General features: G+C 50.8%; 1 protein-coding gene across 2 annotated transcripts in view; it reads right to left on the bottom strand.

The window, feature by feature from the left end:
* The window catches only part of KIRREL3 (kirre like nephrin family adhesion molecule 3), a 350,972-nt gene that overhangs the window by 34,423 nt on the left and 291,763 nt on the right, over positions 1-24,786 (bottom strand). For both annotated transcript variants that reach the window (XM_088066785.1, XM_088066786.1), the window contains exons 5-7: positions 22,137-22,294; positions 18,489-18,639; positions 12,479-12,584 (exon numbers count right to left, since the gene is read on the bottom strand). In XM_088066785.1, coding sequence (XP_087922911.1) covers positions 12,479-12,584; positions 18,489-18,639; positions 22,137-22,294 — 415 coding nt within the window. The remainder of the gene's footprint in view (positions 1-12,478; positions 12,585-18,488; positions 18,640-22,136; positions 22,295-24,786) is intronic.

Here is a 24,786-nt window from a genome sequence, read left to right as displayed (position 1 = left end):
GCTTAGATCAGATGGTTCACATTAGGATTATCAACAGGATATCAGGTTCACTTTAGGATTATCAACAGAGTCACCCTGGGTGAGATGGGCTGAGCCCTCATTTTGTGGAATCTCCTCACAGAAGATGCCAAGGGCAGGAATTTCTATGTAAGGAACTTGGACTTCTGCTGGCTGGAGTGTGAGCAGCTTGAGGATCTGGCAAGTCACGAGGAGGAATAATAAATATCCAAAGTGCGTTCCCTTGCGGTAATGCAAACACACAGGCAGCTCACAGGGGAGTGGAGTAAAGTTATGAGTTCACCAAAAGATCTGTTCATCTTTTCAGTGTCAAATTGATCCATGGAATCACAGAATTGCTCAGTTTGGAAAAGACCTCCAAGATCATCGAGTCCAGGTGTTAGCTGGCATTGCCAAGGCCACCACTGTAACCCATGTCCCCAAGTGCTACAGCCACACACCTTCAAAATCCCTCCAGGGATGGGGACTCCACCACTGCCCTGGGCAGACTGTGCCAGGGCTGTTCAGCCTTTTTGGGGAAGAAATTGTTCCTAACATCCAATATAAACCTCTGCTGGTACAACGTGAGGCTGTTTGTTCTTATTCTACTACTTGTTACTTGAGACGAGAAACCAACCCCCACCTCACTACAACCTCCATTCAGGCAGCTGTAGAGAGCAATAACGTCTCTCCTGAGCCTCCTTTTCACCAGCTGAAACAACCCCAGCTCCCTCAGCCATCCATCAGTTCATCCATCCATCCATCCATCCAGTCATCCATCCATGCCCAAAATTGTGGTCAAGTCCTTCTTCTCTCCCAAGCCTCTGGAATGCCCTTGACACCCTGGCACAAATCCTCCCTTCTCAGCCATGTCACGGGGAAACAACCTGATGTGGCTGTGTCCTGGTACAACAGACTGACCCAAAGAGCTCTGGGATTATCTGCTCACTCCTGTATAAAACAGCATGAAATGGCATTTTAAAAAAAAGACATCTCCAAACGTAACAACCAAGAAGTTCTTCACTACTCACTTCAGTAACTAAGAGGAGCTGAGCAATAATGCTGGTTGATGCTTTATAAACAACCTTCTAATCCAGAGACAACATCCTGCCTTTTCTCTTTTAATATTTACCAGCAGCCTCTGGAGTGGAACAGAAAGCCCAGGGTATCTGAGACCTGATGTGAACAGGATTACTCCCCAGTCTCATGCTGGATGAGACCAGAATATCTTTGGGGTCTCTCTGGGATGGGGTGTGCAAGGGTGGGTGCTGTGTACCCCAAACAGTTATGCCAAGATAACTCCATGCCAGGTGGAGAGGATGCTCAGGGTGCACAGCATGTCCTCAGCCCTGTCACCCAGGTTTGGGGAGGAAAAGCTCCCCAAACTCTCTCTCTGCTTGTCCCTTGCTTCTTGATTTGCTGTTTCCTGATGAACCCAGCCTGACTTCCCAGCTCCAGCTCAGCACTGGATCCACATTCCAGCTGCTGATAAATGGCAGGATGAGCCCTCTGGTTGCCAGTGTCCAGTCATGGGAACTGGACATGTGGTCCTGGAGGCAGGTGGGACCCACTGGGTTTGTTGTGGGACACCAGCACCCCCTGGATTTTCCCATTCTCCTGCCATGCCTGCTGGCCTACATTTTGCAGCTCTCCCGACCATTCTTTTGGCAGAGAGGTCTCCAAAGGTGGCACCTGGGGAATGAGTCAAGTGAACAACTGGTGCTGCTGCAGTCACCAAATCCCCACTGTTTTACTGGGGCAGAGACAGTGACAGATGTAGATACTCACAGATTTGTCCTCCATTTAAACACACCTCTAGCACCCAAAATCTGCAATAGAGAGCAAAGGGGGAATCAAGGAGTGAAATCCCTTAGAACAGCTCCTACAGGACTGTGGTGGGTGCCACCTCTGTCCCTATCCCACATTCTCCTTGCACACTCTGCTTCATCCTTCATGCCCTGCTCATCCCCGGTCACATTTTTCCCCTTCTGGCAGAAAAGCCTCAAACAGAGCTGAAGGCCTCTTAAATCAACGTCTTTCCTGACTCAGAAGCTGTAAGAGGATTCATTATTTATGTGGCAGAAACACAAAAGCTTAGCATATTTTAAGCTGTCTGAAACAACTTCAAGGCAACTCTTCCTCTGTCTTCTTTTTTTTAACAAAACACATTGAGATGTCTCTGAACCGAGCGGCAGGGGGAAACTGTTTTTTTAATTCCAAAAGATAAAATAATGTGTACAGATTGAGGGAGAGAACGAAAAATCCCTGTGATCTAGCTTGGGATCACCAAGGAATGCCCATCAGGGGATGTTGCCTGTGAGGTGTTGGCATATTCCTTGGTCAGACTCTGTTGTGACGTGGTATTGGTGTTGTGGCAGTGGGAGAGGTCAAGGAGAAGCTCTGCTCCTCCACAAGCACACACCACCGTATCCTTCAGAGGCAGCAGCAGAGGAGGTGCTGGCTGTCTTTTTTCCCCCTCTTTCTCCCCATTTTTACATTTTCAATTTAGTCACAGCATCTCTAATTTCCTTAGATCTGAAGCCACCTCGTGAGACTGGAAGGGAACGATATAGAAGAAAGATGAGGGGAAAAAAACCACCAGTAATCTTGTAAAAGTCAGTTTTGAAAAATCAATTTTCTTGTGTGACAAGATTTGCTTAAGGCTTTTCGTTCTGTGAAATCAGCCCATCATCCTGCGGGAATGCATGAAGGAAGTGGCAAGTGTGGTTTGGAATAACTCAGATTAAAGACTGCTAAATTAGGCTCAAAAAGCTGCCACTTCTTGCAAAGGGAGAGGCGATCTGGCCAGAGGAGGCAATGATGCTCCCTTCAGAATCATATTGCCAGCTCCAGGAGCAAGTCTTGAAGGAGAGGTGACTGACAAGGCTGGGAAAACACAACCACAGCCCTGAGGTCTGCTGGAAATGAGATGCTGCTTTGGAGACAGGTTCACTCTGATGCCAGGAAAGGGCTGCAGCAGAGTTCAGAAAACCCACTGCTGCTGACTGGGGCACCCCATGTTTCTGTGAGCTCTCCTGGAACACCCAGCCCCCTCTGGCAGCCCCAAAACTGGAGAGGCTCCATCCAGCCCCAGGCTGGCTGCTCCATCACTCTTTGCTTTGGTACCTTTCATCATCTCTACCTCAGGGCGGTGCTCACCGGTACACAGCGTTTTCTTCCCCCCGCCTTTCCCCCCTCCATCAGACTGTCTCTCCTCTACACTCTCTCCTAATTAGTTCAAGCTGCCTCTGAACATCTCCCACCCGCTTGTTCCCATTACCTTGACAAGCCAGGGAATGGGAAGACAAATCTCCCTGTCCTCACACCTCCATGAGCGAAGGCTCTTCCAGCCCTGTCTTCCCAGTCTCACCTGGAGCTCTGTGCCTTGGCAGAGCCCCCCCCAGCAGCCCAGTCTCACTTCCCAGCTGCAGGGATAGTTGTGCCTTTTATTTTACTTTATTTCCCTTTTTTTAAAGCCTGTCTCTCCACCTGCCACCCAGCCATGCTCCGTTCCCTGTCACAGGGAGCTGGCAGATGGGGCTGATGCATCACAAAGGAGATCTGAAGAATTCATTTCCTGGTATTTTTTTTTTCCCCCAGCTTTCATTTTCACTTCAGAGCAAAGGTCCAGTTGTCTGGGAGGAAGCTACAAAGACAAACCCGGGCAGGAAAACAGAGATAGTCAGGAGAAATGTTACAGTGCCGATAACTTGAGACCTCAGCGTGCTTTGCATTTATTTCAACTCCCGCTTTAGCTGCATTTTGCTATGTCTATAAATTAGATTTATTCTGTTACTGCTGTGAAATGCCTGCGGGCCCCTTCCCCACTCCAGCTTCTCTTCCCTCCCCTGCCAAGTTTGGCTGTGGGAGGCAGCAGGAGAGGTGACAGCCCTGCCGAGGGACAACATATGGACTCGCAGCGTCCTGCCGCTGGACAGACGGAGCCTCGGCCATTGGAGCGGGAGGAGCAGATGGGAGCGGGGAAGGAGGGCAACAAAAACTGCACACTGGCATAAATGAGAACTTTCCCAAGCTGGACTGGAGGAGGGAGTTGGCTGGGGGGGAGAAGGTCCAAAGCGTGCCAAGAAATGGCAGCAAAACCAAACTGACCATTCCATTTAAAGATGCTGAAATGCCTCTGGTCTGGATCAGACATTTGTTGAGGTGCTCCCCACCTCGTCTCTCTGCAGCCTTCTGGGGCAGCTGGAACCCTGATACTCTGCAGAACCTCTTGTGGGGCTTCCCCAGGTCATAGAATCCCAGAATAGTTTGGGTAGGAAAGGACCTTAATGCTTGTCTTATTGCAACACCTTCCACCAGACCAAGCTGCTCCAAGGCCCATCCAACCCAGCCTCGAAAGGGTCCCCAGAGGAGCCCACCCATGCAGCCCCCAGAGGAGCCCACCCATGCAGCCCCCAGAGGAGGAGGCTGGCTGATTTTCCTGTGAGTGCAATGGCTGTGGAGAAAAGTGCCTGTGCATCCACAGACTTCACACCTTGTCTGCAGCCACCGGGGCCCTGCAGCATTTCAAACCCTTGACAGCCCCTCTTAAATATGAAGAGAGGGGTGATTGTAATTTAATAAGAGTTGATGTGGCAGATCCCCCTTCCTTGGCCAGTCTGGTTGTGGTCTCGGTGATCAGAAGCTCTGGGAATGCAGGGCATGAGGGGTTGGTCACTTTTATCCTTCCATGAATGGGCAGAGGAAAACAAGGAACCCAAAAACACAGCAGCTCCCAGGGGACGCTTTTCAAAGCCACTGGAACAGCATATTAAAATATATCCAGGTTTTATAGTGCCAGAAGAGGGAAAACAGCCCCTGCTCTGGCTTGGCTGGAGGCAGTGCCCATTAAATGGATCATTTGCCACTTTTCCCTCAAAAGTTGCCAATGAAATCATCGCCCTGCATCTCTGATCAACTTCCCACAATCCAGTAATTCCTTCTGGCCCTTATAGCCTATGAATCTGTGAATATTCAGCTGAATGGAAGAGGTAGGGACAACTCTGGTGTCAGGAAAGGGTGTTAAACTCCAAATATTCCCTTCCCTGGCCTTTCACCCAGGAACAGGGATCTGTGCATATCCAGAAGCTTGACTGACCAAGCAAAGAAGCAGTGGATCTAGCTGGAACAGAGACATCTTGATCCCACTGTCTGGGGTGATTTCTCCTTCTGCTCATCCAACCTGGCAGAAGCAAACCATTCCCATGGCTCTTCCTTTACTAAGACCTGAATTCCTTGTCTCTATTATTCCTCCTGCTCCTGAAACAGGGGGTACCCATTTATGAGCCCAGCTCTCCTCACTGCCTGGATGTGGGAGGCAGTTTTATCTCACCTTCCCTTTTATCCTGCTAAGGATGTATCCCTGGGGCAGACCTCTGGCATGGGAACAGGTATGACCTCTGAGTGAGTGTGAGGAACTAGGGATGGGATTCTCTGGGTTCTCCATGTGAATCCGTGATGTGGGACAAGTGGAAACAGCCTCAAGTTTCATCAAGGGAGGTTTAGATTGGATATTAGGAAACATTTCTTCACTAAAATGTGGGTCAGACATTTGAACAGACTGCCTGGGACAATGGTGGACTTCCCATCCCCAGAGGAATTTAAAAGATGTGGCACTTGGGGACATGGGTTAGTGGTGGCCTTGGAAGTGCAGGGGAAACAATTGGACTCAATGATTTTAGAGGGTTTTTCCAACCTGATTCTGTGATTCCAAGACTTGCTGAACTTCATTCTGGGCTTCCCCCTCTGCCATAACCAGCCCCTCAGGGACAGCAGGGAATGTCTCTTGGCTCTCTCCTTGGGATTTGTTTTGGAGAAGCTGGGTCTGTGTGTTGAGTCCATGACTGACTGATGATGGAAGTGCTCCTGGCAATGAATTGGTCCATCCAGCCACATCCACTGGGGCAGTGAAAGTGCAGTCATTGTGCCAAGACAAGCAAGGGCTGGCCAGCTGCTCATTCCCTCCTCCATTCCCCATCCCTTTGATAAGGCTTTCCCAGTTTTCTGCTGCTTTTCCTGCTCTTTGCCAGCACCAAAGCAATGCTGAGCCACAGGGGAGCTGGTTCAAGTGTCTGAGAAAACTTCCAAGCCATTTCCAGCAGGACATGGGGCACTTGCTCTTGAAGATCTTGATCCCCTGTGGGAGCTGAGGCAGCTCATGAGTAAGGAGAGATGCCAGCAGGTCTCCAAATGGTGCAGAGAAGGCTGAAAGGGTAAAGAGCAGCAAAGCTCTGTGGAGTTTGAACTTCTCCCCAGTTCAAATGAACTGTGGGAACGTGTCTCTGTGGGAGGAATGCCTCCAAGATGCACAGTGTAAGGCAGGCAGGCCAAAGCACAGATGATGCACATTGTGATTTTCTCATTCTCTCTCACAGCTCCTTGATATCAGGTGAAATTTTTCTGTATCTACCTGAACCACCAAAAATCTGCCACTTTTTTTCTCCAAGGCCAGCAGCCAAAACACCCCAAACCTTTACCTGGCCATGTACAATCCTTGGAGACACCAGATCTACCAAAAGCACTTGGGCTCTTCATCTACTTCTTTTCCTAAAGCTGGGTGGGAAATGCCTATCCCATGGAGAAGGCTGGAGGAACAGGACCAGGGATCTTTCCCCTCTTGTTATTCCTTTGTTTTCCCTGGGCAAAGCCAGCAGGAAGCCAGGACACTGCCTCCCACCAGGTGTGTTCAAGCCCCAATGCCTTTAAAGAAAACCTCGTTAAGAAGCAGTTGAGTTTGGATTAATATTTGATGAGCAACAGTGAGCTGCTGTTCGGAGATAAAACAGTATTTACTGAGCAAGGGCTTTCCTGCTGGCCCGAGCTCTGAGCCAACAAACAAACAGTGCCCTGGGGGGAAGCACATGCAGGTGAGGGCAGGGGATGCTGTGGGATGGCTCTGAGCTCAGCACAACATCACCAGGGGGATGGGGGGCTCGAGGCCTGAGCTGCAGCTGCCACTCACAAAGCTGGTTCATGCAGGAGGATTTGGGCTTCAGCCCAGCAAGGGTGGGTGGAACTTGCTTGGACTGCACCTGCTGTGATCCTGGGCTGGCCATGGGATGGGAAGAAGTGGGGCAGCACCATCCCATGAGTGGCTGAAAAATAAATGCCCCCAGCTCCTCCTGACCTCTGCTCCTGCTCCTGTTGCTGCTGGACCTTTTGCTACATCTCTCCGCTATGAAGAGCTGTGTGTTGCTCACAGCTCTGTGCTCAGCACCTTGCAGCAGCTGGGAGGGATGTCTCCCTCTTCCCAGCTATGTCTGTGTGTCTGTCTGTCAGTCCCACACCTTTCTTTGGAAGTGCAGTGGTGCCCAGAGCTGCAGCTGCTGCTGGGGGTGGCTCCACATGTCCCCCTCTGCTGCCAAAGATAACATTATTTTCAAAGGTCTCTGCCAGCCCTGGGGGCGAGAGCTCTGTGTGGATGCACAGAATGAGATTTGTATCACTGCCCTGCCTGCACCAACTCCCCATTGCTCTGCAAAAATAATCATCAGCCGAGGAGCCCGAAAGGCTCGGGGACTCTGCCTCCTGCAATATTAAACCTTCCCATTTTCTTCTGCCACTTTAAAGATTCTCTTTCTTACTGAGAGTGATAAATAATAACAGCAAAAAAACACCCCACAGACACACAACAGACATCAAAAGCCACGAGAAGATTGGCAAATAGAGAGATCTGAAGGGAGCAAAGAGGAGGCCTGGTTGGGAGTCGGTTCACGTAGCCCCGACTTCTGTTGCTTTCCATTAATTTTGCCGCCATCGCAGGTAGCAGAACAACGGCGACAGCTAATTACTCTCCCTTTCCCTTTCCTGCCTGCTTGCTTGCAGCAAAAGAAAGCCAGTAAATTCCCAGACCCCCCCTCCCCATCCCAGACCTGTCCAGGGAGCTGCAGAGGTGTGGGAGGTGGGATGTTGAGGTGGGATGTGCCAGCCTGGCACCGGGATGCTCCGCTGGCAGAGGCTGGCAGTGGCTCAAGGGAGGGGGACAGGAAAGGTTAGTGTGGTCCCCTACCATCCTTGGGACACCAGGGAGCCTCTTTGGGCTTCCAGCCCCATGTCCATGGTGCTAAAGCAGATGGGGACACATCCATGGAACTGCTTGAGGAGCTCAGGTCGCCTTGAGCCTTTTCCAAGTGGAGGATGCTGCACTGGCAACGCCAAGGAGCTTTTTGCTGGGCTGAGATACTCCTCAGCTCCAAAGGGAACCTGGCAGAAGTGAGATAAACCCAGGCCAGATGGGGTATAAGACCTTACAGGAGCTGTAGGATGTGTCTGTGCAAAGCTTGCTCTTATATGGAAGGAGGAAAAACATCCAAATGAGCAAAGCCCTGCTGCCAGAGGGTTAATTCACCCCTGTGCCAGAACCCCCTGCTCAGGATCACTGTGACACCTCACCAGCCTCTGCCCTCCACTTGCTTTTGGTGTCACCAGCCTGTCCTGCATCCAAAAGCAGTGACAGCCCAGGTGACATCGTGGGCAAACAAACCTCCCTGGGGAAAATGCTGCTCCTTGTCAGGAAACAGCTGCTGCCAGCGAGGGAGGAGGGCTGTGATTTCAGCTCCAGCATCCTCAGCTAAGGAAAGGAGCAGAGGAGCTGTGCCTCCAGCACAGGACAGCCTGCCCCAGCCCTGCCTGTTTCCCAACATCATGAGATGCCAGCAGATTTTAAAGAAGAAGGATTCTCACTTAGAAAATACCACCGAGGCCAAAGATTTCATGAAAAACTGTCAGTTTTGAGAAAATACCATTAACCCTCTGCCTTCAGAAGAGAAGACACAGTGCAGGCTGTAACTTTCCACTCTTGCTCTGGCAGTGGATTGCTCCGAGGTCTCTTTTCCAACCAGGGTTTTCTTGCATTAAAATCGACCTGTGTGTGATTATATAAGCAAGCACAAAGAAAACTTCCTAAGGAAAAAGCAGCTCAATTTCATCAAAACTATGTTCTCTATAGGGGCAGAGTGGGACTTTTTTCTCTTGGGAAATTGTGTTGAATTTTGTTTCTTTTCCCTTGCCCTCCTAACTAAGAGAATAAGAGGTCTGGGCTTCAAATCTTGGGTTGGCAGGACCATGGAGGTGGTTTAGTGGCTTCATCCTAACAAAAAGCCCAGTTCATGGATCCTTCCCAAGGGAACATTTATGGGTGAAATATTTGACCTCATTTGCTTTTCCCAGGAATAAAAACCAGGATGCAAACCTAATGCAAAACCAATGGCTCCTCAAAACTCCAGCAAGGTGACAGCTTGTATTGTGTGGACAATGATGGCCCTGCAGGGCTGGCTGTGGATTTATGCCCACAAAAGGGGATTTAGGTTGTTTAAACCTTATTCCCTTGTGTTCAGAGTTATTTACTGACAAACATACTGGGGGGGATTAAAAATAAATATTGTCTGAAGATCTGGGGTCTCTGTCCGAGCATGAGGGAAGCTACAGGAGATATACCAGAGTGGTCCTTGCCTGAGGAGAAAAAAATATCACGCTTCCTATTGTTTTTTTTAAGGCAGAATAAATTAATTTTCACCAGTAGTGGGGTCCTGAGTGACCCTGGGGTTGGCACCAAGCTCATGTTCTTCCTTCTGAAACTTCCAGATGTCTCAGTCCTAGGGCTTTACACGTCCCATCCTCCTCCCCTGGCCTGTGTCAAGGTGCAGGGTGTCCCACTCCAGAGGGCTCCAAGCTTCAGTGCTGGAACATCTGCCACTTTTACATAGAGAAGAGCTTTGGGATCTTATGGGAAGGAAACAAATCTCCCCTCCATCAATCAGAGCCTTTAAGCAGAAGGAAGCCCCAGCGAGCACTGCTGAGTCCTGTTTGCTTGTCACAGTGGTAGGGAAAAAGCCTCGTGTGAAGTATCCATGTTAAGGGAACTCAAGAAATGAAAAACCCAAAGTGATTGAATTTGTCCTGCCTCTTCTTTTTTCCCCACCCAAAACCCAAAAAAATGGGAAATCACAGCCTGAAAAAACATGCAAATAGTTTTTAGAGTAAAATCCACCATGAAATGAATCCCAAAGCCATTTGCAGCAAAGTAGAGTCATGGAGGCTCAGGGGACAGGAAGGGTGACAAGCCCCATGGCCTCAGGGTGGGTGAGAAGGAAGGAAGAGGCAGAGGGGGGCATTTGCAGACAGGGGAGGTGGCAAAATCCTGTGCTACCAAGATGGCAGCAAAGATGGGAGAGGAGTGATGTGTCCACCTCTGCTTGCTGGAGAAAAGCAACGTAACTTGGCTTGGGCATGGATCCCAAGGGTGGAAACAGCCAAGAGGAATCACAGAGTGCCAAAATGGTTTGGGCTGGAAGGGACTTTAAAGCTCTTCTTGTTCCACCCCCTGCCTGGGCAGGGACACCTCCCACTGTCCCAGTTTGCTCCAAGCCCAGTCCAGCCTGGCCTTGGGCACTGCCAGGGATGGGGCAGCCACAGCTGCTCTGGGCACCCTGTGCCTCACCACCCTCACAGGGAACAATTCCTTCCCAATATCTCACCCAGCCCTGCCCTCTGGCAGTGGGAAGCCATTGCCTGTGTCCTGTCCCTGTCCAAGGAAGTGGAAACCCTAGACTGGAGCCTTTCAGGCTGCTGCAGTGCTCAAGGGATCAGCCCAGCTGGGTTCAGGGATGATGTGGAAGGTTTCTTTGTTGAGAACCACGCTGATGGAGCAGAAGTTTTGCCAGGGTCTTGCCACTGTGTGGTTCCTTGACCAGGGGTGGTTGTTTTCCCTTGGACTGTACCAGAATCAATCCTGAGGTAAGAACCACGTGGGTCCTTCCCCCAGCCTGCCACGAGCTTTGTTTTCCTGCCAGCTGTAAATATGAAAACAGGGCTATTTGTATCTTTGACATTAATTGACTTCTTGAATTAATAACTCTTCCGCGTAACCAGGAACACAATTATTGCTTTGTTGTGCTGATATCCAGCTGGAAGGAATCGTTCCTACCAGGAAACTCAATTGTACTAATTAAGCTGTACGAGCCTAACAGGTCATGGTAACCTGTCCCCGGAGGTGCCTGCTCTGCTGTTATCCATGGATGGTTCTGCAGAGCTGGAACGGGTGGTGAGCCTGGGTGTGTGTGCTCAGGCCTTCCAGGCAGGAGGGGTGAGTGGCTGATGGATGAGGTGGGACAGGGATGTACTTGGTTACACAAAGCTCTCTTCTCCCAAAGTGTGCTGACAGCCTGCCCTGCTTTCCATACTCATATTTTGTCTGCTTAGACAAAAATAAAACCTGGGAGAGGAGGGGTGTTTTCTGATGCAGGAGACCTCACACCCAAAGCCAAGGGCCCATGGCAGAATCTTTGCTCAGTGCAGAGCATCTTCTCTCCTGCCCATCAATCCCTGGATAAGCATTCACAGATTCATAGAATCTCCTGAGCTGGGACACACCCACAAGGATCATCAACTTCAAACCCCAGTCCTGCACAGACACCCCAACAATCCCACCCTGGGCATCCCTGAGGGTGCTCCCTCCTGGAGCTCTGGCAGCCTCGGGGCTGTGCCCATTCCTTGGAGAGCCTGGGCAGTGCCAGCACCCTCTGAGGGAAGAACCTTTCCCTGATATCCAACCTAACCCTCCCTTGGCACAGCACCAGCTGTTCCTTGTGTTCCTTTCCCTGGTCACCAGAGAGAAGAGAGGACCCAGGGAGGCTCAGGGCTTGCAGGGACCCCATGCACCACCTGCACCTCGGACCTCTCTCAGCAACAGTGACACATTTCCTCCTGCTCCAGAGCTCCTCCTGTGCCCTGCTCCGAGCTCACCGTGGGCAGTGCAGGGGCACTGCAGACTATGGATAGCAGAGATGACCCCACCCACTCCAGGAGATCCCATCCCCTGTGTCCCCTCACATCTCTGGCACCTGCAGCTCTGCTCTGGCCCGTCCCTAGCTCAGCTCCACCGTGTTGGGCACAGAGAGGCTTGTGGTGGTTGCTTAAGGGTTACGTGGAGATGGCGACAGAGCTGCTTTGTTCAAACCATGAAAGAGTGTGCTGAAAAAAGGAGAGGTATTTTCTCACAATAGACTTTCCACTGGGCATGCATTGCTCTCAGTGTCCCCAGATGGCTCTGCCAGCTCAGTGCCAGCCTCCTAATCCACTCCAGGCTCCGATGGATCCCTGACCGAGGAGCTGCTGCAGGCAGCAGAACGTGGCACACGCCTGGCAGGCGGCAGAAGAGGAGCCTCTCAACCTCCAACAATGTCATCAAGGCCAGAGCAGCACCAGGGAGCCACCAGAGCGGGGATAAGGACCCTGCCACTGCAGGGAGGAGGGGATGGCTGCAGCCCCCTCGGCAGTGGGGAGCAGAGGCCCTGGGGATGAGCCACAGTGAGCACCAAGCAGTGAGAAACACGGGAGGAGGTGCAGTGGCCACCAAAAACCACAGCCAGGGGTTCTGAGCACTTTTGGGTCACCTGGAGGGGAAGTGCTGCAGGGGGAAGGCAAGATGCTCTCAGCAGAGGGCTGGACTGAGGTGCCAGGGGTGCCAGGAGTGCCAGCTTACCTGTACTGGGTGACAGCAGGGTTGGCCTTGGCAGAGCAGTGGAACTTCACAGTGTTGTCCTCTAGCACCGGCTGCGGCTCCACAGACAGGTTCACCAGGGGAGGGTCTGCAAAGAGAGACAGGCCCGTGAGCAACCCAAAGACATGGCACAGCATCCCCCTGCCTGCTGCCTGCCAGGTTCTCAGGCTACAAAGCAAAACTTGGCTGCGAGAAAGCCTGGCAAAAGCACTGAGACTCCTTGATATCACAAAATCCCAGAACGGCTTGGGTTGGAAGGGACCTTAAAGCCCGTCCAGTTCCACCCCCTGCCATGCACAGGGACACCTTCCACTAGACCAAGTTGCTTCAAGTCCCATCCAACCTGGCCTTGAACACTTCCAGCTTCTCTGGACAACCTGTGCCAGGGCCTCACCGCCCTCACAGGGAATAATTTCTTCCTGAAATCTAATCTAACCCTGCCCTCTGGCAGTGAGAGGCCATTTTTCAGTTTAAAGCCATAAAACGATTGTCAGACAGGCTGATGCCGTGAACGCTGCTCTTCTCTTGAAGGGCTTCAGCGAATAAGACAGAAAGAGGAGCCACAGACACCATTTGATGTAACATTTCACTTGGAAAATGTGACTGCTGGCTCTGATTCTCATTTAAGGACATAAACTTGCCTGCTTTGAGACACACCAGTTTAATATCTTGCAGTATAACAATGATCTTTTATCTATCCTTTAACTTTAAAGTGGCATTTCTGCTTTTTCATCAGCCTAATCATCTCTGCCAAGGCCTTACTGGTGTCACAGGCTGCTCCAGTCTTTCAACTGCTCCTCAGTTTCTCTCCCTTTCACATGAGAAGCATCTAAATGCTTTAGCAGCAAATAAAATTTAGGAAAGAACCAAAGAAAGCAAGCAGGAAATGGATGAAACGTTCAGGTGAAGAATACCCAGAGATGTTTTAATTTTTTGTGATGACTGAGGTGGGGTGTTAGGTTTTAAGCATGGGACCTCATTTGAAGGGAAAAAGCAGAAAGGAATGGCTTTGTGGAGAGCTTTTTTGGTGCCTGGAGAAGCAGCTGTCCCATGGCAGAGGATGTTGGGGCTCATCAACACAGCTGAGGGGCTCTCCTGCCCTTGAGGTGGCAAATACATATATATACATATGCCAAAACACATCCTGATAGGGCATGATACATGTCCAACTTTACCTGCTGCCTCTCTCCTCCTCCAAGTGTTCCAGCAATGACCTTCCCAGCTGGAAAATGGGGAAAGGCTGCAGGTGACAGGGCAGGGAGCAGAGAAGCTGGGTGGTATCCCCTGCTCCAGGACACCTCCCTTGGCCTCACGTGGGGCTGGGGCATCCCAGAGCCCAGGACTGGGGTGTGGGGTCGGTGCTGCAGGGTTGGGCATGGCCCAGTGCTCGAATTCCTGCGGGGATGCTGTGGAGCCACGGCTCCAGGCAAGCCCAGGGAGTGTCCTTGTGACCAACATGGCACAAGGATCAACAGGGATGGAAGGGATGGAAGGGATGGAAGGGATCAACAGGGATGGAAGGGATGAAAGGGAAGGAAGGGATCAACAGGGATGGAAGGGATGGAAGGGATCAACAGGGATGGAAGGGATCAACAGGGATGGAAGGGATGCAAGGGATCAACAGGGAAGGAAGGGATCAACAGGGATGGAAGTTTCCCTGCTGGCCTCTCCCCCCACCAGGCACAGTCAGGGTCCTGCTGGAGTGACCAGGCTCTGGCAGCCGTGCTTCTGCTGGAGGCTGTGGGCTCCAACTGGGCACACTGGTGTGGGAGCTGCCCCCAAAGCAAGCCCAGCTCATTCCAGCCGAGGTGGCCTCGGCAGTGACCTTGGCTGGCCGGGAGGGGAGAAGCAAAGGCAGAGTCCCGGCAGAGCTCCAGCGCCTCCTTCTCCTCCACCCTGTGGTATTTACCCAGCCGGAGCCTGGCTTTGTTGTGAGCAAAACCACCTGCCTTCCTGATGGGAAATTATGACGGGGAAATTATAGGTATTTTCAATTTACCCTAATTTCATTTTAAAATGTGCAATTCAAATGACAATAAAGATGGGCGCAGTTGGGAATATAAATGAGCTTCCCTGACATAGCAGCCCGGAGATGTATAGCGGGCTCCTAATTCATTCCCAGGCATCCTGACACTTCCCCATTGTTAGACAACAACAGCTAATCACCTTCCTTTGTTAAGTATGAATCACACTTCTCTTTAGTAGCTTCCCCATTGTTTGATGGGTTAGGAGCTGTGCCTACGATTTACAGAGAGAAGCCTCTTTGTATTAAAATGAGCCTGGCTCCCTCCTGCACTCAAAATAATAAAAAAAATAAAATTAGAAAGACAAAAAAAAGGAAAAAAAAAAGAAAAAAAAAAGGAAATGAATTAAAGTCTTTGATCTCGCCTTTCAGAAATGGGATTGAGCTTTCGAGTATTGCGGGTGCTGCGGATAGCGTGGGCTTGCGTGTGCCAGTGCGTTTCGGGGCATTTTAAAGGGAAAAAAGACACAAATTGTAACTCATCAGGATGCAATTCCACTCGCTTACAATTATAATTCCTGCCTGGCTTGTTGTAATGAATTTGAGTGATGGAATGGGATGGAGCCAGCCCACAGGCGGTGGGAGGAGAGGGTGTGGGTGCTCACACAGGTGCCAGGACCGGCATCACTCCTCAGCAGCACTGCAGCCCCAGAGACACCTTGGCAAACCCCTCGGCTCCCAGTGCTCCCATTCAGCACCTGAGGAGTGGCCACAGGCTGAGCTCCATGGGCTGCAGGCACTGTGCTGGCACTCACCCTGCCAGGTGCAGAGCCCTCTCTGTGCTCTTCTCCCCTGTGGACAAGCCCTTCCAAACCTCTTCACTAAGGCCAAGACGCCACTTCAGCCCTGGGCTTTCCACTCCCCAGTGGGAAGCACAAAAGGGAATCAAACACTGCAAAGCTCCAAGGATAAACGCAGCAGGAGATCCTCCAGCACAGCGATGTGCCCCTCATCACCCTCCACTTTCCTTCTCCTCCTCCCACCTCCTGCAAAAACATACAGATGCAGCCAAATCCCTTCTTGCCATGACAAAAAAAGGTGTAAAACTGAGCAATTGCACATGTGTGTGCAGAGGTTTGGAGCAATGGCTTTGGATAAGCAATAACCCTGCTCCTCCCCATCCCGCCACGCCGGGCGCGCATTTCCATGGAGCCACTGGGCTCCTGCAGTATAAATAGTTTATGGCATATCAAACTATTAAACATGATTTTAATCCCACTTGTGATGTTCGACGCATAACTCACAGGAGGCTGACTTTGATGTGGCTGGTGGAACGGAAATCACATTGAACAGATGTTCCAGCTGGAGCCGCTTAGTGTTTCCATTACAGACCCTGCACTGGGGCTTTTTCCAGCTCTTTCCGCCAACCCTCCTTTTTTTATGTATTTGGAAGGGGAGTGTTTTATGACTCAGCTCTTTCATTGCTGCTATGATGGTCAGGCATGAGATTAATGGGACCCCAACTTCAATTTTCCATCAGCTGAAAGAGGATAATCTCTCCCACCACGCACACACCCTTCCTAGGGATAACCTCCATCCTGGTGTTTCTGTGCTGCCTGTGAGCATTGCTGATGTTCTTCTGAGTTGCAGAAGAAAATGAAAGCAAGCAGTAGGAGTGATTTACCAGGCTTCTGCTTCCTGGGAAGGATTATTTTTGGTTCCCTGGGATTATTTTGCAAGGCCATCTCTCAAACCATGCAGCTGGGTGATGTTTGCTATGGTGTGAATTCAACCTCCACCATTGGAGGTGGAGAGTTTGGGGTTCAGGGGGAAGCTGCAGCTCATGCTGGGCTGGGATGAGCTCCCCAGCCAACAACTGCTGCCTGCTTTTCCTTATTCTTGCAGAAACCACTTCTTCCTCTGCCCAAGGTGCTGCTTCTCTGCTAGATATGGGAAGAAGACCCATGAGCAACACTTCCCAGAACAATTCCCTAGGGAAAAATGAGTGGCCATATTTTTTGCTTACAAAAAGCACCTTTAGCTCTTTGCAAAGTGAACACAGCTGGTTGTCTACAAGGCTGAGAGTGAGACCTCATGAGATAAAGCTGGGTTAATAGTTGCACTTCATGATCTTAGAGGTCTTTTCCAACCTTAACAATTCTGTGATTCTGTTACTAGATGCATCAAGAGCAGACTTTTGCATCCAGGTCAAAATCCATCCCACCTCAGCTTGGTTAATCCATCTTGGTATTTTTCTATCCCATCATGCATCCAGCTTTGGGAAACTGATATCCTCATTAGCTCCCATTAAGAACAACATACTTTTAGTAGCTGGGTAGAATATTATTGTTATTATATTCACAGCATGGAGTATTTAATAGCTCAGAGTGGAAATTGGTGTTCTTTATCGAGTTTTTCTCTTTCTCAAGCATATTCCATGTGGCTTGGGGATTCAGCTCACGTCTCCAGCCCACACTGTACTGCCCAGTGTAATGATGTCTCCGCTCTGCGTTGTTTGTGTGAGTGTGTCTCCAGCAATTGTAGCTGTTTGCTGGCTGTGAAATAACCCAAGCTATTATCTCATTTTATCTGCCCAGTTCTGTCAGGACATGCAGCCAGCGACCCAAGAGCCTGGTAATCTTCCGGCAGCAAAAGCTGGAAGTCTTAAATGGTGAATTTTCTGCTGTGCTTGAGTTTGTTCAGTTGAGTTTGCCAGTTTTAATTGGTCTCTGGAAAGCAGCTGGCATGCTAATATTGAACATACTGCTTTTGCAAGTCGTGGGTAAATACAGCTGCAGGAACTGGATGTGTGAATGGAGTGTGGCTGGAAGGGGTCAGGAGGAGCCCAAGAGCAATGGCTACTGAAGAGGAGGAGGAGGGAAGAGGTCCGTGAAATGTGAATTTTGGAGGATGGCAGATTTTGCTCTGTGGATTACAGTAAAAGATGAATGGCACAGCTCTGAACACAGCCCTGTCCCCTGAGGTGGTGACTGGCACTGGCTTTGTGTCATGGGAGGGACACTGTCCTGATCTGGTGTCTCACAAAAAACTTATCACTGTAAGTCTGGAAACACGTGATCCTGCACGTGAAATCCCGATGGGACTTTGCTACTGGCCATGCCCAGAGATGTTGCTTGCTCACCCAAAACCCTTTAGGGGTCCATCCCTGCTCCAAAGACCCCAAGGACCTGGATCAGGGCACAGCTGGGCCACCCAGAGCACAGCAGCTGGTGCTGCCTTTGCTCAAATCCATGGACATGTGGGAAGCAGGATATCTCTATAGCGTGGGTATTCCTCAGTGCCCCAGGGAGCTCAGGGGCCATGAAATCTGGCTGTGACTTCATTCTGTTGATACAACAGTAAATCCCAGTAAAGAGAAACCCCCAGTCCCAGCGTTCTGCTCCTGGCTGGAGTTGGAGTGCTGTGAGTTGCAGTTTGTTTCTTGTTAATGGTTCTGTTATTGCCCAAGTTGATGGTTTGGTCCATATGAGACCCTCCCACCCCACGTTGTCAATCTAGCCTGAGTCTCCTGTTGATCTCTCTTAGGCCCACCACATGCTTGGAATTCCACTTTGGAAATCCCCTAAATTTCCATGTTTGATTAGTCCACGTGACCCAATTTCCCCCTCACCTCCCTCATTGGATGATGATTTTGTGAACCCTGCCTTTTACCCTCCCCAGGATATCTCTGATTAGCTGATGCTTTGTCCCCTCCCTTTGAACCCCCTCCCTATTTCAGCTGTTGCACGCTCGCATTTTCTGTCTTTTGCCCACAAGATTCCCCAGAGCAATAAATCCTCTGTTATCCCATGCAAAAGACCTCCCTCTTGTCCTTGCCTCCTCAGAGCACAGTCTGACAGCCAAAAACTATAGAGCAAGAGCTCCAGTGGCACCTCAGGTCATCCTGCTCCTGGGGTGTGAGCCACTCTGGAGCAGGCTGAAGTGATAGAGCCAGAGGAGCGGTGGAGAGCCCTGGGGCAGCGATGGAGAGGGCAGAGAGGCTCCCAGCAGCCAGAGCTGGGTACTCACGCTGGATGTCAATGGTGACAGAAGTCTCCTTCCCGCTGGGAATGGCTTTGTTGGTGGCACGGCACACGATGTTCTCCCCGTTCTCAATGTCGGAGGGGGCGATGAACAAGGTGCTCATGATGCTCTCCCTCTTGCCGTCACGGAGGAGTGTCTGTGTGGGGGAAACAGGGGTGAGGAAAGGACTTTCCTACTGGAGAGGGGCCCTTTCCCCATCCCCAGGCTCAATAAGAGCTTCTCAGCCAAGCAACTTCCCGCAATAACAATTCCTCTGGCTGGAATCTGCCAAAAGCCTTAGGGGAATAACAAAGACAAATTTCACTGCACTTCCCTGGGAATTGGGCTCTTAACTCCCATCTGCTTCCCTGCAGCCCTGCTGTGCCTAGGCTGGGGAGGAGAGCTCCAGTGGGACAAGTCACCCCCCACTCCAGGAAAGAGGGAGCCAGAGGCCAATGGCTCCCCGCTGTCTTCTTCTGCCAGGTGAGTGCACAAAGCTGCCTGGGCACTTCCCATGCAACGAGTGGTGATGCCAGCAGCAGGGATGGACCCTGGCCATGCATCCTTGGCTGCCATGCTGTGGTCTGGCCCAGCCCATGGTAAATCATCACCTCTCAGGTGTTCACTGATGGGGGCCAGAGATCCAAACCCTGCTGGTAACCAGCTCTGCCTGCTCAGCCTTGGCACCGTGCTTCTTCCCTGGATTTATCTGACTTCAGCTGTGGTGCCCTGCCATGGCTCCTTTGGGAGCACAGGAGCCTGGGAGTGCTTCCTTACCATCCCCTAATCCTCCTGCAAGTTCTTACAGGAGGTCACGTCACCCCCTAACACTGACTTTGATAAACTGAGCCCTTGGAGCTCTCAAGATGTTATGTGGTTTTCAGTCTTTTAATCATTCTCCAACCTCTGACCTCTCTCTGCTTTATCAACAGTGGATTTTGGACCCTGCCAGGCAGTTTTTCCTTCAAAGTTGCTATCCTTCAAGTTTGTTCCTCACAGTGTAAGACAGGGTTTCATTGGGAGTTAAACAGATGTCAGCCAGATGTGTGGATGTGGCACTTGGGGACATGGTTTAGTGGTGGCCTTGGCAGTGCTGGGGGAATAGTTTGACTTGATTTTCAAGGGCTTTTCTGATCTAAATGATTCTTTGATTCCAAGACTAATGCTTTCCCTGGGCTCAGCATGGCACAGCCTTCATGCACACAAGTTTGTGGCTCTCAAGCACGTGAGACAAGGAATGATGCTGAGAAATTGTCTACACAATCAGCCCAGAATCCCAGAGTCATTAAGGCTGGAAAAGCCCTCTGAGATTGAGTCCATCTCTTTACCCAGCACTGACAGCACTGACCCACTAAACCATGTCCCTCTCCACCACATCCACAGGTTTTTGGAAAACTTTCAGGGATCGGGAATCCACCACCATGCTGAGAGCCCATTCCAATGTCTGAATACCTTTTCAGTAAAGAAAATTTCTCAATATCCAACCTGAACATCCCCTGGCACAATCTGAGGCCATTTCCTCTCCTGTCCCCTGTTTCCTGGGAGCTGAGCCCGACTCCTCCCTGGCTCCCCCTCCTATCAGGGAGCTGTGGAGAGGAAGAAGGTTCCCCTGAGCCTGTTTTCTCCAGGCTGAGCCCCACAGCTCCCTCAGACACTCCTGGTCCTCCAGCCCCTTCCCCAGCTCTGTTCCCTTTGCTGGACACAAACAGAGGACGCTGCCCTGTCCTTGATTTATTGTTACCCTCTGTTCCCTTCCCTTGGGCAGCTGCCCCACTTTTGGTGTTGGGGTTGAGGCAAACCCAAGTCTGTGCAGAATTTCCCCTATTTGAGGTTAACCTCAAATTCTACAAGTCTTGCAGGATCTTGTAACATTCCCTGTCCCCTTCAATACAGATCAGGGGATTTCAGTCAGCCATGGCTGTTCTGTGCTGCCTGGCTGGGATTGCATGGGGCTGCATATGGATCAGTTGGTGGACTGAAAATTCAGAGTAACAAAGAAATTATCACTCAGTGTGAATGGTTTCAGGCAGTTGGTAACCCAAACAGGGCTTCTTTCCGGTTGGCTGGAATATCTGGATCAAAGGAAAGCTGGGTTGGGTTTCAGTTTTTTTGGAAAAGCAGAAAGAGGAAAATTGAGGAATTATTTTAAAGGACGCTTCAAAAGGGAAATGTTTCTAAGACCCCAAAAATCCAAACTTCCCACTCAAAAAATGTCCAAAATTGTCTACTAGTTTTTCAAAAGGCTGATTTTCTTTTTTAATGTGGAAGAGCCTCATGGAAACCCTCAGGAAGTCAGGAGGAAATGAGGCTCAGCCTCAGAAACAGAGGTTTTCCTGGCTCCAGGTGGAGGGAAGGATGCTTCCCCCATGCAGAACAGGGCTCCCCTCCCAGCCCATCCCTGCCAACTGCTTAAAATGCCATGGAGATCTCTGTGTTGTGGGAGATGGATCTGCAGCCTGGAAAACTGCTTTGGAAGGGTGTTTTGTTGGAAATATTTTAAAGATGGGCTTTCCCCCTTTTCTGCTCCCCACTGCTTGTGGGTCTGAAAGGGAGAGGGCTCAAAATTTGTCTCCTCAGGGCCAGAGCTGGCAGCCCTGGAAGGGAAGGCTGGGGGCGAGGGGGATAAGCTATGAACAACTGCACTGTCAACAGCCTGGATTTTAATTAATTCCACTCGATTTGAGCAAGAGAGAGGTCAATTCTCGCTGGCTCTAATTAGTGCTGCCTCTTGCATGGCACGCAGGGAGATGGGGCAGGTTCCCCTCTGCTCACCCCTGGCTGCAGGGGAGCAGCTCAGCTCCAGCAGGGAGGAGGAGGAGGAGGCAGGGAGGGTGTTCTGCCTCCTCTGCTCTCCCCAGCAAATCAGGATATTGCTGGAATTAGGCTGGATAGAGGCTTCACAGTGGCAGCAAAGGATGAAATGTTTATTAAAGATCTTCAGGAGCTCGAGGAATGGCTCTGTCTGCCCACTTTGAAGTTTTGGCTGCAAACTGACCCATTTTAAGTCTCGAATTTTGCTGTTTAGAAATTTTCATTAAAACTGTCAAGTGTTACCGAATCTTTCACGCTCACCAGCCATCAGGAGCCCATAAAGAGGAGAACATGTGGGGTCTCATTCCCAGTGTGCTGCTGATTGCTCTTTGATGATTTCCTTCATGACCCAATAAAGACTTTCTGTCTAAATTAAAAAATGCCAAGAACCCTGACATTTTTTCATGGAAAACTGCATTTGGAGGAGGGGACACATGTCACTGCAACCACCACTTTGATGCAGAGGTTCTGTTGCAGAAGCAGAACCAGAGCTGGGTCAGTGCTGCTGTACACAACATTAACACCACACCCAGGTGGGATTAATGGGGGAGAAGTGGCCACACCAGGTGATAACAAGCTGTGAGAAGGTGCAAAAAGACAAATTCAGAGCAGAGCCCATTTTGGTGACAGTTTGTGGCTTCTCACTTGCATCCTCCTGACTGTTTTCCTCCCAGCCTCCCCACTGGGAAGGTTTTATGGAGGGATGCAGGATGAGAGTCTCAGCTCTGCAGAGCTGGGGGTGCTGCCCCAAATGTTTTGGGTTTGTGTGAAGTGTCAGGCCTGGTACCCTTTTCATGAGCCAGGGAAGGGCACAGGCCTTGTCCCAGCCCCCTCCTGCCTCACCTTGGAATAGGTGGCTCCATTGATGACTTCTCCCCTCCTCATCCAGATGATGGAGGCTGCTGGCTTGGCGTTGTCTGCATGGCAGGTCAGGTTCAGGGGGTCTCCTGCTCTCAGGCTGATGATGGGCCCCCCCATAATGACAGGGTCATCTGGAGGAACTGCAAGGAAAGAGCACAGAGGAGACAATGTTATCTGAAACATGAAACCCACCTTGCTGGGGTCACCTGTGGGGGCTGGGCTGCCAGGACTGGCCTGTGAGCTCCCAGACTCTGCAGATGGCTGGGGATGGCCATGGCAGTGCTGTCCCCTGGCCCCAGGCTAGAGCCACCTGCCTTTTGCTGCTCTCGTGAAAGCTGGGCCCCAGATTTGAACTCCAGCAGCAGCAACTGGAGAAGTTTCTGGGGAGACTTGGGCCAGGTGGCTGCAAGATTTGCAGGAGTATGAGGGAGTCTGTGGCAGATAAATGCACTGAGGGCTGCTAAATCCTCAAAGCCCTGGATGTCCTGAGCTGCAAACTCTGGGAGGATGGTGAGTACTTGAAAACAATATCCCTGCTTGAAATAAATGTCCCTGCTTCCTGTGCATGCTGCTCTCCTCCCTGGGGATCTCTGGCTGCTGCTGGACACAGGAGGTGGGGATTGGAGAGGATTGGGTGTGATCTCTTTTCTTCTGACTGCAAAGTGGGAGGGAGTTGAGGGTGCTTTGGGGCAGGGGAAGTTGGATTTGGACCTATGGGACTCAGGGTGGGATAACCTCTGGGCATCAGGACTGTGACTTGCAGGTGGCTGCCTTTGAGGAGGGCTCCCTTGGCCCTCTGTCCCAGGGAGGAATGGGGGAAGCCCTGGGCACTCCCTGCTCTCTTTGATGTCCCTGTCACTCCCACAAGCAGGTTGTGGTCATCTCTTGCCACAGGGAGGCTTCTCAGCACCTCCCTCTGGGAATGCAGATCTAGCTGGGGGGGCACAGAGACATTTCAGGCCTCAGTCTTCCTGTGAAAGCGCCTGAGAGCCCGTGGGAGGCTGCAGCTCCAGGCCGTGGCTCTGCTGGAAATGAAGCCAGAGACAGGGACAGGTGGAAACAGGGAAGCAGAGGAGGGGCACCTGAGCATCTTCTTCTCTTTTGGGACCAGCTCTTGAACCTGGCATCTCAGAATGGCAAGAGATGGGAAATCCAGCTGGAGACAGGGGCTGTTCTTTGATCCTGAAGGGAGGAGCTTTTATCTCTGCTACCCTGATGGGTCTGCTCCATCCAGGATCTGTACTGGAGATGGAGCTTTGTCCAGCTCCTCATGGAATCAGAGCATTATCTAGGTTGGAAAAGACCTTTAAGATCAAGTCCAACCATTCCCCATCACTGCCAAGCCCAACACTAAACCATGTCCCCATGAGCCACATCCACATGGCTTTTAAATCCCCCCAGGGATGAGGACTCCAGCCTGTTCCAGAGGTGAACCATGGCAAATTTGGCCTTACTGACCATTGGTGGGTGTTTCATCAAGAGATAAAAAGTTCCTGACTAAGTAAGACAAACTTTCATTTCTGCTCTGTGAGAGACCCGAGTTCAGCCCTCCCACTCCCTGGCTCTTTAACAGCATCCCCAGCCCCATGGATACCTCACATTTTTCCAGGGAAGCAGCAGGGAGTTCCTTGTTGCTGAAAGCTGCTGGTAACCCCCTCATTGAGAGCCCTTCCAGCCCAAACTCATGCCCAAAGGCACTGAGCTCTTCCCACCCACGACCCCAGGGAAGCCAAATGCTGTTCTTGCTATGGACAGATGTGCTGTCCATCCACCCATGCCTGTCTGGGCTCCTGGGGCCCATGTGGGGGTGGCAGGCCAGCAGGAACGTGGAGGTCACCTTCAAGGCATTCTCAAGGAACACAAAATTGCTCCTTCACACCCTGCTCAGAAGTGGGTGGCAGAACCCTCCGACCCTCATCATCCTTCAGAGGGGATGTTGGGTGAAATCTGACAGTTTTCTGCCAAAGTGGAGCTGGTTTTGTTCCAGTGCGCTCCCCCTCAGAGCCAAAGTTGGCCTAAGGCCCCTCTGAAATCCCCAAGCCTGTCTCTACTCCTGAGCTGCCCCCGCATTGTGGTTGGCCAAGGAATATTTAAAAACTCCTCACTGGCTCCTCCAGGGTCGGGATTGGGAAGGGATTATGTTCCCTGACAATCCAGAGGTGGCTGCCTGCCCCAGCCTGGGATTTGCAGGCGAGGGAGATGTGCTGCGGGCACACCTCGCTGCGCACACGCGGCTGCCAAGCTCTGGGAGTAATGGGATTTTTCAGCTCAGTGGGTGGAACCCAAGGACCAGGGAAAAAAAGCTTTTCTACACTCATCCAAAATCTACTTTTTTTTTTTTTTTTTTCCCCCTCTCCAGGCTAAAAGTGGGAAAAAAAGAAAGTGCAAATCTGTGGTTTGGGTTAGTTGGAACGCCTGTCACTGGGATGTGAAAGGGGGAACAATTCTGCTCCATTCTGATGTTATTTAAATATAAAGGAAGTATGAATTTTAATTCTTAAAATTTATATTTTTTATTTCACTGGATGAGCTAATGCTGTTTAAAACCATATCTGGCAGTTTTCAATAGTTTTTTCCCCCTCGCTGAATCCATTAATTGAATTTGACCTCTGCTTGTAAAAAATATTGAAAA

This window comes from Pseudopodoces humilis, chromosome 25 (genome assembly GCF_049639895.1).
Source record: "Pseudopodoces humilis isolate 2021_Gansu_Grassland_sample_001 chromosome 25, ASM4963989v1, whole genome shotgun sequence".
In the NCBI taxonomy this organism is placed as follows: Eukaryota; Metazoa; Chordata; class Aves; order Passeriformes; family Paridae; genus Pseudopodoces; species Pseudopodoces humilis.
The sequence above is the reverse complement of the archived record's forward strand: the minus strand, read 5'-3'. Positions and strand labels throughout refer to the sequence as shown.